This window comes from Hyla sarda, chromosome 1 (assembly GCF_029499605.1).
Source record: "Hyla sarda isolate aHylSar1 chromosome 1, aHylSar1.hap1, whole genome shotgun sequence".
NCBI classification, from domain to species: Eukaryota; Metazoa; Chordata; class Amphibia; order Anura; family Hylidae; genus Hyla; species Hyla sarda.
In genome coordinates this window covers 613,093,249-613,106,711 of record NC_079189.1, presented here as the reverse complement: position 1 = coordinate 613,106,711, position 13,463 = coordinate 613,093,249, and the positions used below count along the sequence as shown (strand labels likewise).

The following is a 13,463-nucleotide window of genomic DNA, read 5'->3' as shown; positions in this document are numbered from 1 at the left end:
TTCTCTCTCATTGAGCTACTTACAGGCAGAGAAAGATCTTCACTTTGCCGCCGCTTGTGCCGAAAAGTCCAGTAACAGCATCATGGTCTGACCTTCATACGTGAGAGAAGGTTAGACCTCAGCAACTGACTATGTCTTGGTGATTGAGAACGGTGAAGATTACTTGCCGAGGCCGGGAACGAGGGTCAATCCGGTGAGCTCGATCAATGATCCCGGTAGAAGACAGGTCTGGGATCTGGAGATCTCTGGGCAGTCAGAAGATCTTTTACAGAATCAGGGACGCCCACTATACGGAGACTGTTGAGTTGGCTGCGATCTTCCAAATATTCCATCTTATCATAAGCCTTTTCCAGTTGGAGCTTGTTTTTTTTCCAGATGGGAACAGTAAGATTGGAGTCCTCCATGTCAGAGATCTGTCGTTAATCTGAGAAGCGATAGAGGCCAAGGAGGTTTGGAAAGATTGAAATCTCAGGACCTACTGGACGTATTTTAGTAAGTAGAAAGATGGTACCCAGCACTCACCAGTAATGCACAGTGAAGATTTATTGTGCCATAGTGTAGTACAATGATGCGTTTCGACACGGGAGCCTTCCTCAGCTGTCTGCCTAGGCAGACAGCTGAGGAAGGCTCCCATGCCAGAAAGCTTCCTTGACTACACTATGGCATAATAAATCTTCACTGTGCATTACTGGTGAGTGCTGGGTACCATCTTTCTTCTACCTTTACCCTACCTTGTGCACCACCGCAGATTCCACGGAAGTGCCGACATAACCCTATATTGTATTTTAGTAAGTGACCCCTCATTGGACTCCTGTTCTCCCACACTATAGTAAGCGATAGGAGGCAGAAGTATTACAAAAGGCCAGTGGGGAAGTTCGTAGAAAAATAGGGACAATTTATTAAAGGGGTACTCTGCCCTTGGGGGCCCAAAGGATAGGGAACGAGATGTCTGATCGCGGGGGGTCCCGCGGGAATGGGCCAGCACCCCGGCGTTATGAACATTTATGCTCAGAACGCTGGGTTCAGGCGGACATGGTCATGACTCTACGCCACGCCCCCTCCATTCATGTCTATGTGGTTGCTTGTCATGCCCCCTCCCATAGACATGAATTGATGGGTGTGGCTTAACGTCAGGACTATGACCGCCCAAACCCGACGTTCTGAACGTGAATATTCAAAACATCGGGGTACTGATGACGGACTATCCCAGTGGCCGGATCTTAGACATCTTAAAAAAAGAATCCCGGAAGATAATATTAAAAGGGGTACTCCGCCCCTAGACATCTTATCCCCTATCCAAAGGATGAGAGATAAAATGTCTGATCGTGGGGTTCCCGCTGTTGGGGACCCACGTGATCTCCCTGCTGCACCCGGCATTCATTTAGAGCGTCAGGTGCTGTGCCGGAGGCTCAAGATGTCACAGCCTTGCCCCTTGTGATGTCATGGTCACGCCCCCTCCCATAGACTTGCATTGAGGGGCCATGGCAGTGATGTCACGAGCCTCCTCCCCGTATCGCCAGTCATCCGGCACAGAGCGAAGTTCGCTTCGTGCACTGGATGACTGGGGTGCTGCAGCCTAGATAGCGGGGGGTTCCAGAGGCGGGATCCCCGCGATCAGACATCTTCTCCCCTATCCTTTAGATAGGGGATAAGATGTCTAGGGGCGGAGTACCCCTTTAACCCCTTGAGGACTCAGCCCATTTTCACCTTAAGGACTCAAAACAATCTTCATTTTTGCATTTTCGTTTTTTCCTCCTCCTCTTCTAAAAATCATAACATGTTCAATTTTGCACCTACAGAGCCATATAAGGGCTTGTTTTTTGCATCACCAATTGTACTTTGTATTGACACCAATTATTTTATAACATAATCTGCGGCGAAACAAAAAACCTAAAATTTGTGGGGTGAAATGAAGAAAAAAAACATGATTTTGCTAATTTTTAGGGCTTCCATTTCTACGCAGTGCACTTTTTGGTAAAAGTGACACCTGATCTTTATTCTGTAGGTCCATACGGTTACAAGGATACCCAATTTATGTAGGTTTTATTTATTTTACTACTTTAAAAAAATGATAACTACATGCACCAAAATTAGTATGTTTAAAATTGTCATCTTCTGACCCCTATAACTTTTTTATTTTTATGCGTATTGTCACGATGCCGGCTGGCAGGTAGTGGATCCTCTGTGCCAGAGAGGGATTGGCGAGGACCGCGCTAGTGGACCGGTTCTAAGCCACTACAGGTTTTCACCAGAGCCCGCCGCAAAGCGGGATGGTCTTGCTGCGGCGGTAGTGACCAGGTCGTATCCACTAGCAACGGCTCACCTCTCTGACTGCTGAAGATAGGCGAGGTACAAGGGAGTAGGCAGAAGCAAAGTCGGACGTAGCAGAAGGTCGGGGGCAGGCGGCAAGGTTCGTAGTCAGGGGAGATAGCAGAAGTTCTGGTACACAGGCTATAAACACACAAAACGCTTTCACTAGGCACAAGGGCAACAAGATCCGGCAGGGGAGTGCAAGGGAGGAGCTCAGATATAGCCAGGGAACAGGTGGGAGCCAATTAAGCTAATTGGGCCAGGCACCAATCATTGGTGCACTGGCCCTTTAAGTCTCAGGGAGCTGGCGCGCGCGCGCCCTAGAGAGCGGAGCCGCGCGCGCCAGCACATGACAGCAGGAGACGGGAACGGGTAAGTGACCTGGGATGCGATTCGCGAGCGGGCGCGTCCCGCAGTGCGAATCGCATCCCCAACGGCCGTGACAGAGCAGCGCTCCCGGTCAGCGGGACTGACCGGGGAGCTGCAGGGAAAAAGACGCCGTGAGCGCTCCGGGGAGGAGCGGGGACCCGGAGCGCTAGGCGTAACAGTACCCCCCCCCTTAGGTCTCCCCTTTTTTTTGTCCGGTGGCTGCCTCCCCTGGGATGAGGACACCGGGAAGGAATGGATGGTTTTCTCAATGGCAGGCAGTACAGCAGGAGTAGGAATGGGGAGGGAGGGCAGAGGGTGAAGCTTGGCACGGGGCAGGAAGACACAAGGACGGGAGCCATGAGGGGACACAGAGGCTTGCCTGATGGGACTGGGAGGGGGGGAGAGGCATTTCCTGTGGCAGGCAGAGTCCTTAATGACCTTAGGGGGACCGGATACAGGAGGAACCACAGGGTCACGGCAGGGAGTACTGGGGACCGGTTGAAGGCAGTCCTTGGAACAAGAGGGACCCCAACTCTTGATCTCCCCAGTGGACCAATCCAGGGTTGGGGAATGGTGTTGAAGCCAGGGTAGTCCAAGGAGAATTTCGGAAGTGCAATTGGGAAGGACCAAAAATTCGATTTTCTCCTGATGAGGTCCGATGCACATTAGGAGGGGCTGCGTGCGGAAACGCACGGTGCAATCCAACCTGGCTCCGTTGACCGCGGAAATGTGGAGTGGCTTGACAAGACGGGTCACCGGAATGCGGAATTTATTCACTAAGGACTCCCGAACAAAATTCCCAGAGGCACCAGAGTCCAGGCAGGCCACGGCTGAGAGGGAAGAGCTGGCTGAAGTAGAAATCCGCACGGGTACCGTGAGACGTGGAGGAGCAGACTTGGAACCAAGAGACGCCACACCCACGTGAGCTGGGTGCGTGCGTGCGTTTCCCAGGCGTGGAGGACGGATAGGGCAATCCACCAAGAAATGCTCGGTACTGGCACAGTACAGACAAAGATTCTCTTCCTTACGGCGATTCCTCTCTTCCAGGGTCAGGCGAGACCGATCCACTTGCATGGCCTCCTCGGCGGGAGGCCTAGGCGCAGATTGCAATGGAGACTGTGGGAGAGGTGTCCAGAAATCTAAGTCTTTTTCCTGGCGGAGCTCTTGATGCCTCTCAGAAAAACGCATGTCAATGCGAGTGGCTAGATGAATGAGTTCATGCAGGTTAGCTGGAGTTTCTCGTGCGGCCAGAACATCTTTAATGTTGCTGGATAGGCCTTTTTTAAAGGTCGCGCAGAGAGCCTCATTATTCCAGGAAAGTTCAGAAGCAAGGGTACGGAATTGTATGGCGTACTCGCCAACGGAGGAATTACCCTGGACCAGGTTCAGCAGGGCAGTCTCAGCAGAAGAGGCTCGGGCAGGTTCCTCAAAGACACTTCGAATTTCCGAGAAGAAAGAGTGTACAGAGGCAGTGACGGGGTCATTGCGGTCCCAGAGCGGTGTGGCCCATGACAGGGCTTTTCCAGACAGAAGGCTGACTACGAAAGCCACCTTAGACCTTTCAGTAGGAAACTGGTCCGACATCATCTCCATGTGCAGGGAACATTGCGAAAGAAAGCCACGGCAAAACTTAGAGTCCCCATTAAATTTGTCCGGCAAGGACAGGCGGAGGCTAGGAGTGGCCACTCGCTGCGGAGGGGGTGCAGGAGCTGGCGGAGGAGATGATTGCTGCTGAAGTTGCGACTGAAGTTGGCGCACAATGGTGGACATTTCCGACAGCTGGTGGGTTAGATGGGCGATCTGTCGGGATTGCTGGGCGATCACCGTGGTGATATCCGAGATATAAGGCAGAGGGACCTCAGCGGGATCCATGGCCGGATCTACTGTCACGATGCCGGCTGGCAGGTAGTGGATCCTCTGTGCCAGAGAGGGATGGGGAGGACCGCGCTAGTGGACCGGTTCTAAGCCACTACAGGTTTTCACCAGAGCCCGCCGCAAAGCGGGATGGTCTTGCTGCGGCGGTAGTGACCAGGTCGTATCCACTAGCAACGGCTCACCTCTCTGACTGCTGAAGATAGGCGAGGTACAAGGGAGTAGGCAGAAGCAAAGTCGGACGTAGCAGAAGGTCGGGGGCAGGCGGCAAGGTTCGTAGTCAGGGGAGATAGCAGAAGTTCTGGTACACAGGCTATAAACACACAAAACGCTTTCACTAGGCACAAGGGCAACAAGATCCGGCAGGGGAGTGCAAGGGAGGAGCTCAGATATAGCCAGGGAACAGGTGGGAGCCAATTAAGCTAATTGGGCCAGGCACCAATCATTGGTGCACTGGCCCTTTAAGTCTCAGGGAGCTGGCGCGCGCGCGCCCTAGAGAGCGGAGCCGCGCGCGCCAGCACATGACAGCAGGAGACGGGAACGGGTAAGTGACCTGGGATGCGATTCGCGAGCGGGCGCGTCCCGCAGTGCGAATCGCATCCCCAACGGCCGTGACAGAGCAGCGCTCCCGGTCAGCGGGACTGACCGGGGAGCTGCAGGGAAAAAGACGCCGTGAGCGCTCCGGGGAGGAGCGGGGACCCGGAGCGCTAGGCGTAACACGTATGGGGCTATATGAGGGCTTATTTTTTGCGCCGTGGTCTAGTATTTATCAGTACCACTTTTGTTTTAATGGGACTTTTTGATCGCTTTTTATTATTATTTTTATGGAATATAAAGTGACCAAAAATTCACTATTTTGGACTTTGGTATTTTTTTTTTACGTGTACGCCATCGACAGTGTGGTTTAGCTAACCTTATATTTTAATAGTTCTGACATTTAAGCACGTGGCGGTACCACATATGATTTTTTTTTTTTGATAATTTTATTTAAAAAATAGGAAAAGGGGGGGTGATTTAAACTTTTATTAGGGGGGGGGGGGTTATTCACATGTATTCTCTTATTTTTGTTACCACTTTTAACTTTTTTTTTTTTTTTTTTTTAGCTCCCTTAGGAGGCTATACTATGCAATCTTCTGATCTCATAGGCATGGAGCAGTAGTCCCGATCAGCTCCACTGAGCCGCCGGGATAGTTTCACTTTCAGTTTAGACACCATGATCAACTTTGATCGCGGCGTCTAAAGGGTTAATGCCGGGAATCGGCCCAATCGGCGGTGCCCAGCATTAGCCGTGGGTCCTGGCTGCCCGTAACAACCGGGACCCACAGAGTTTAACCCCTTAAGGACTCAGGGTTCTTCAGTTTTTGCACTTTCATTTTTTCCTCCTTACCTTTTAAAAATCATAACCCTTTCAATTGTCCACCTAAAAATCCATATTATGGCTTATTTTTTGCGTCGCCAATTCTACTTTGCAGTGACATTAGTCATTTTACCCAAAAATGCACGGCGAAATGGAAAAAAAAATTGTGCGACAAAAAATCGAAGAAAAAACACAATTTTGTAACTTTTGGGGGCTTCCGTTTCTACGCAGTGCATATTTTGGTAAAAATTACACCTTATAATTATTCTGTAGGTCCATACGGTTAAAATGATTCCCTACTTATATAGGTTTGATTTTGTCGTACTTCTGGAAAAAATCCTAACTACATTCAGGAAAATTTATACGTTTAAAATGTCATCTTCTGACCCCTATAACTTTTTTATTTTTCCACGGACAGGGCGGTATGAGGACTCATTTTTTGCGCTGTGATCTGAAGTTTTTATCGGTATGATTTTTGTTTTGATCGGACTTTTTGATCACTTTTTATTAATTTTTTAATGGTGACCAAAAATGCGCTTTTTTGACTTTGGAATTTTTTAGCGCGTACGCCATTGACTGTGCGGTTTAATTAATTATATATTTTTATAGTTCGGACATTTACGCACGTGGCGATACCACATGTTTATTTATTTATTTTTTTACACTGTTTTATTTTTTTATGGGAAAAGGGGGGTGATTCAAACTTTTATTAGGGAAGGGGTTAAATGACCTTTATTAACACTTTTTTTTTACTTTTTTTTTTGCAGTGTTATAGGTCCCATAGGGACCTATAGCACTGCACACACTGACCTCTTACACTGATCATTGTTATCCCATAGGGACCTATAACACTGCACACACTGATCTCTTACACAGATCTCAGGCACGGAGCAGTCATTCGCCGATTGGACACCGAGGAGGCAGGTAAGGGCCCTCCCGGTGTCCTGCAAGCTGTTCGGGACGCCGCGATTTCACCGCGGCGGTCCCGAACAGCCCGACTGAGCAGCCGGGTCACTTTCACTTTCACTTTAGAAGCGGCGGTCAGCTTTGACCGCCGCTTCTAAAGGGTTAATACCGCACATCGCCGCGATCAGCGTTGTGTGGTATTAGCCGCGGGTCTCGGCCGCTTCATATCGCGGGAGCCGCCGCAGGACGTAAATATACGTCCTGTGTCGTTAAGGGGTTAACCCATTCTCCGCTTGTGAGAACGGTCTAAACCCAGTTAGCGGGACACAGGACGTACAGGTACGCCCTGAGTCCTTAAGGGGTTAAAGGAGGGAAAACAGAAAACATTCATATCCCAATTATTACAATATTCAGTATTAATTGCAAAATGAAAGGCATTATTTATGGTACCATATTGTGACGGACTGACTCCGCCAAAAGTGATTACTCCTTCCGGATGACAAGCCCCAGCAGATCACAGGCAATATCCCCAGGCAGGACTAGAGATTATTGCATCCTTGTACCCAAAGAACCAGGCAACACCAGTCTTCAGGTATAAAATCAGAACCCTTTATTTTGGAACAAGTGTCTTCTTTTATAGGAAGGACATCACAGGGGGAAGGGTCAGTAAAGACAATAGAGGTGACAGTGAGTCTGGGAGATAATCCAATAAAGGTGATTAGCTCTCCCTATACAGTGCCTTGAGTGCAAAAGGTGGAGGTGTGCAGAAGTTGGACTGTGTGCAAAAAGGAGAAGCATGTGTAGAATTAGTGCATTGTACAAAAGGTGAACCGTATGCAACAAGTGGACTGTGTGCAAAAGGTGTATTGTGTAAAGGAGGTGGACAGTGTGCAAAAGGTGTATTGTGTAAAGGAGGTGGACAGTGTGCAAAAGGTGTATTGTGCACAGAAAGTGTATGAAAACAGTAAATAAAAGTATTTCAACTCTGAGCTTTATGTCACTGGACAACATCAACTGAGGGGTACAAATAGTGATGCCCTAAAGTCTATCCAAGTAGGTAGGGTGACTCTAGGATACGTCACACACATGTTTTAGGGACAATTTTTTTTTCCTTGCAGAGTTTTGCGACAAAATCAGCGATTATGCTGCCAAACTCTATATCACGGAAAATTCTGGAGGAAACATCTCATGTAATATTCCATGATTATTAGCGCTCAGACAAGCGATAACTGTGGATAAAACATGTCCAGGGGTTAAATATGAGTGCAGGTACAGTGATCATTAAAAAAAAAAAAGTTAATAAAAAACTAACAATAATAATAAAAAAAATAGATTTTTTATTAACATTTGCCAATAATTAATTACTTTAAATTATTGATTAAATAACACTTTTTCTGAAATTTTTTATGTAGAATGGACTCCATATAAAACATGACATTTACATAGCCACGCCCACTTATGCAAAGCTGCGTGACTAGTGTAAACCTTGGATTGTTCTCATGTAAAACACTTTGAATATCAGATGGAAACTATTCCGTGCCAAAATTAGGGAAAGAGAACTTTCGCTTTACATGTGTGGAGCTATTTAAAGACAGATGAATCCAAGAACATCCATCCCAGATGAAGGAGGCCGCTCAGCTTCCGAAACACGTCGGAAAGTATTTTGGACCTTCAAGGATACTGTAGTGACATCCCTAGCAGCAGCCTGGGATACGGAATACTCCATTGGGACGAATTCGGTCGAGACGCTACCGGCCGGGACAGTCTCCTGCTACCTCTTGAATATTTCCCATGAAACACCCTTGTATATATTTGCGCACTTACCAGCCGCGGGAGTGAAATACAAGAAAATCTAAGCAGGTGCTAAAACTTTATTTCATCAATTTACACAAACGATATAAGATACTTTACATTGTTTCACATCACACCTGCACCAGCTGACCACTGAATAATAAACATGTACATTTAAGCCCCACCCAGCGCTGAAAGTTTCCAAATATTTTATGAATATGTAAAACCAGGGCCGGCCCTACCATGGGACCAGACTGCGCTTTGCTTCCCCCTTTTTTTTTTGTGCCACCTGGATCCATGGTTGGGCCGGCCCTGCTGGTGCGCCGCTGCTGCTCACTGTTCTAAAGTGGCCGCGGCGCCGATGCAGCCCAAGCTGCTGAATAGCACAGCGGCCACTTTAACACAGTGAGCCTGCGGCCCTCGTCAGGCCACTGCCAAAGAGAAGAGCTGCGCAGGTAAGTGTGTCTGTCTGTGTGTTGAGGAGGAGGGGGGGGGAGGACTATGCTACCTAGTGTGGGAAACTGCTACCTAATGTGGGGTAACTGCTGCCTACCTAATGCTTTTTTTTTTTTTCCTTTTGGGGGGGGGGGGTTAGGATTTCACTCTTGGATCCAGGCAGCACAATGTCTTGGGCCGGCCCTGAATAAAACTAGTCCTGTGAAACCAGTCTGAGAACAGTATGGAGGACACAGCCAGGATCGGGGGTCTGCTGCTTTTTAATTGAAGTCCCAGAATAACAATGTGACAGTGTGATGTGAAGAAGAGCAGACTTCAGGGGCATAGAAGAGCCTGACACCCCCCACAGATAGTCCGACAGGGGATAAGAAGAGGACTGGGGCCAATTCTGAAGGAGTCCAGAGCTATGAAGGCAAAGTGCCTGGCTGGGGCAGAGGAGGACCACTACTTAGTATTACAGTCCTTTGGGGGGTTTTCTTGCCCCAGCAGTCTTGAGTCAGTGCAGGCCGGCCTCCGGAGTGTTGCTGAGGAGGATTCCTGGTGGGAGCAGACTGTAGGATTTAGCTGTTAATTTAGTCCCAGGCTTCAGCTGGTGTTGCAGGCCTCAAAACTAGTCCTGGGAAAAATGCTTTGAATTGTACAAATGAGGTGTTGGTTCGTTCCTCTGCTTCCCCACAGTCCAGATATCTGGTTTTTAGCTGAATTTCAGCTGAGGAAATTGCTTTAAAGTCACTTTATAAGGGGATCAGGAAGAAACTCAGTTCAGAAGCCACCTTCCTGCAAGAGCTCAAGCTCCGCCCCCGAGGAACTTCTCTGTGAGGTGTTTGGGTCTCCAGTAGCAGCTCCCCATGGATTATGCCTGTTGGGTCTTCTCCATGAGGAGCAGTGAATATCACAACCATATATCACACTCTTCTCCTACCATGTAAACTATAGTGATGACATCGCTGGATCGGTGACTACGTTCTAAAAGAAAACTTTATTAACAATTGGGAACAAGTTTCGAGATGCAGTATATGATATATGTATAAATGTCAGATATCCAATTGTAAAATAACATTAACACATTTAAGAAGCTTACTAACCCCTAAAATATGGACTATATGATATGACATCTAATTAGTCAGTATATTGAAGGCCAGAAAAAGACAAGATGGCTGAATGAAGCCACGTGTAGTGCTCTAAATATACATATCTTAGTTGTGTAAGCTATATTCTATAGTTAGCCACTAGCAAGGGAGAAGCATCTTAAAAGGGTACTCCGGCGCTAAGACATCTTATCCCCTATACAAAGGATGGGGGATAAGATGCCTGATCGCGGGGGTCCCGCCGCTGGGGACCTCCGTGATCTTTCACGCAGCACCCCATTACCATCAGCCTGATGACTGCCGATCACGGGGCCGGAGTATTGTGACGTCACGGCTCCGCCCCCTCAATGCAAGCCTATGGGAGGGGGCGTGACAGCTGTCACGCCCCCTCCCATAGGTTTGCATTGATGGGGCGGAGCGTGGCATCACAACTCCACCCCCGTGTGACTTCACGCTCCGCCCGTCCCCGTGGTCGGGAGGCATAACACTGAGAGCCTCCAGCGCATCCGGCAGTACTTACAGGTGGGTGCTGCATGTTAGATTGCGGGGGTCCCCAGCAGCGGGACCCCCGCAATCAGATATCTTATCCCCAATCCTTTGGATAGGGGATAAGATGTCTTGGGGCCGGCGTACCCCTTTAAAGGGGTACTCTGCTGCTCAGCATTTGGAACAAACTGTTCCCGGGAGCTTGTGACGTCATAGTCCCGCCCCCTCAATGCAAGTCTATGGGAGGGGGCGTGACGGCTGTCATATATATATATCAACCCGCGGAGTGCTAAATGGCCTAATTTGAATCTCCGTTACACCTGAAGAAGTGTCCTCTCCCCGAGGAAAGTACTGACCCCGTTTAAAGCCACAGGCCTCTCACCACAGCCAAGCGAGATCACCTTGCTCTGTACTGACGAGGGGCAAACACCCCGAAACAGCTGTCTGCAGATGGGTGCTCTTTCCTTCTGGAGAGAGTTCTGGCTTGGCATAAATCCCAATCAGTTCTGAGACTTCTTAAATGGAGCCTGAGCTGTTTTGCAGGACACACTACCTGTGAAGGTGATGTGGTGAGCTAATTTAAATATATATATATATATATATATATATATATATATATATATATAAAGTTTTTTCCTGGATAACCCCTTTAACCCTTTTTGTGTGTGCATTAAAATATATTCCTGGATCTCTGGAGTGGCTGGTGACATTTTGTACATATGCAATTAATGCTTTACAATTAGCACGCAGGACTATAATTATAACACCTATGTACATGTTTAATATATAGATTTCTTATCTGCATCATTTATTGCTCTGAATTGGATTCTCTCCTGTGTAAATTCTTTGATGTTTAACAAGATGTCTTTTCTCAGTAAAACTTTTCCCACATTCTGAACATGAAAATGGCTTCTCTCCGGTGTGACTTATTTGATGTTTAACAAGTTGTGATTTCTGAGTAAAAGATTTTCCACATTCTGCACATGAAAATGGCTTTTCACCTGTGTGAATTCTTAGATGTGTGTTAAGTACTGATTTCTCAGTAAAACATTTCCCACATTCTGTACATGAATATGGCTTCTCCCCTGTGTGAGTTCTTTGATGCCACAAAAGTTTTGATTTCTCCAAATAAAGTTTTCCACATTCTGAGCATGGATATAGCTTCTCCACCGTGTGTACTCTTTTATGTCTAACAAGACTTGATTTTACAGAAAAAGAGTGTCCACATTCTGAACATGAAAATGGTTTCGCTCTTCCACAATCTCGTCCAACACCCTTTCTGTGATTTTCATTTTTTTTAATAGCCTGTGATGAAAATGGCTTCTCTTCTGGGTGAGTTCTTTGATCGCTAACAAGATCTGATTTATTCGTAAAACATTTTCCATTTTCTGAACATGAAAATGGCTTCTCTTCTGTGTGAGTTATTTGATCGCTAACAAGATCTGATTTATTCGTAAAGCATTTTCCACATTCTGAAGATGAAAATGGCTTCTTGGCTGTGTGAGTTCTTTGATGATTAAAGAGTTTTGCTCTGTCCAAAAAACACTTTCCACATTCTGAGCATAAAAAGGGCTTGTCCCCTGTGTGTGATCTTTGATGGGTAACAAGATTTGATTTATAATTAAAACATTTCCCACATTCTGAACATGGATATGGCTTCTCGCCTGTGTGAATTCTTATATGTTGAACAAGATTTGATTTCCTAGCAAAACTTTTCTCGCATTCTGAGCATGAATATGGCTTCACTCCTGTGTGAATTCTTAGATGTTCAACCAATATCGATCTTAGACCAAAACATTTTCCACATTCTGAACATGAAAATTCCTTCTCTCCTGTTTGAGTGCTTTTATGTTCAACGCCCCTTTTGTGACCTTTATTTTTCTGAACATCCTGTGATGACTGAGAAGACAGGACCTGTATATAAGGATGAGATGACAGATCTTGGCTGTGAAGGGCTGAGGGTGTATCTGGGATAATGGAATGTTCTTCATATGTATCTTGTGTGATATCATCATCTGCTTTATAATCTGAAGATATAAGATTCTCCTCTGATCTCCTGCTACAAGAATCTGCAGAGAATAACACAGATTTTGTTATCAGTATTAACCCCTTAATGACCCAGGACCTATAAACTATTGCATTTTCATTTTTTCCTCCTCTCCTTAGAGCCATAACTCTTATTTTTCCATCTATAGAGCCGATTGTTTTTTTGCGGGACCAATTTTACTTTGTAATGATACCTATTTTTTTTTACCATAAACTGTACGACAAAACCAAAATATTACTATTTGTGGGAGGAAAATGGCATAAAAAAAACCCACTTTTGCTATTTTGTGGGGTTTTGTTTTAGAAATAACATCTTCTCTTTATTTTCTGCATCAATAGGATTAGTTTTTCTATTATACTTTTTACAAAACGAGTATTCTAAAAATTGCCTAATTCTGACCCCTATATTTTCCTGTATACAGGGATGTATGAGGATGAGTTTTTTTTGCGCTGTGATTTGTAGTTTATATCAGTATCATTTTCGTTTTCATGGGACTTTTTGATCACTTTGTGTTTGTTATTTTTTTTTTTTACGTTTATGACATTCATCAAGCAGCATCATAAACATTATGGGGGGAGATTTATCAAAACCTGTACAGAGGAAATGTTGATCAGTTGCCCATAGCAACCAATCAGATCACTTCTTTCATTTTACACAGGCCTTGTTAAAAATGAAAGAAGCGATTTGATTGGTTGCTATGGGCAACTGGTTGATTTTTTTTCTCTATGCAAGTTTTGATAAATCTCCCTCTATATTTTGATAGTTTCGACAATTCCGCACA

General features: G+C 46.3%; 1 protein-coding gene across 3 annotated transcripts in view; it reads right to left on the bottom strand.

Annotated features, from left to right (window-relative positions):
* Positions 1 to 10,159: 10,159 nt before the first annotated feature.
* Positions 10,160 to 13,463, bottom strand: part of LOC130297955 (gastrula zinc finger protein XlCGF26.1-like) — a 37,100-nt gene continuing 33,796 nt past the window's right edge. For all 3 annotated transcript variants that reach the window (XM_056550821.1, XM_056550837.1, XM_056550830.1), the window contains one exon: positions 10,160 to 12,704. In XM_056550821.1, coding sequence (XP_056406796.1) covers positions 11,440 to 12,704 — 1,265 coding nt within the window. In that variant the 3' untranslated portion in view covers positions 10,160 to 11,439. The remainder of the gene's footprint in view (positions 12,705 to 13,463) is intronic.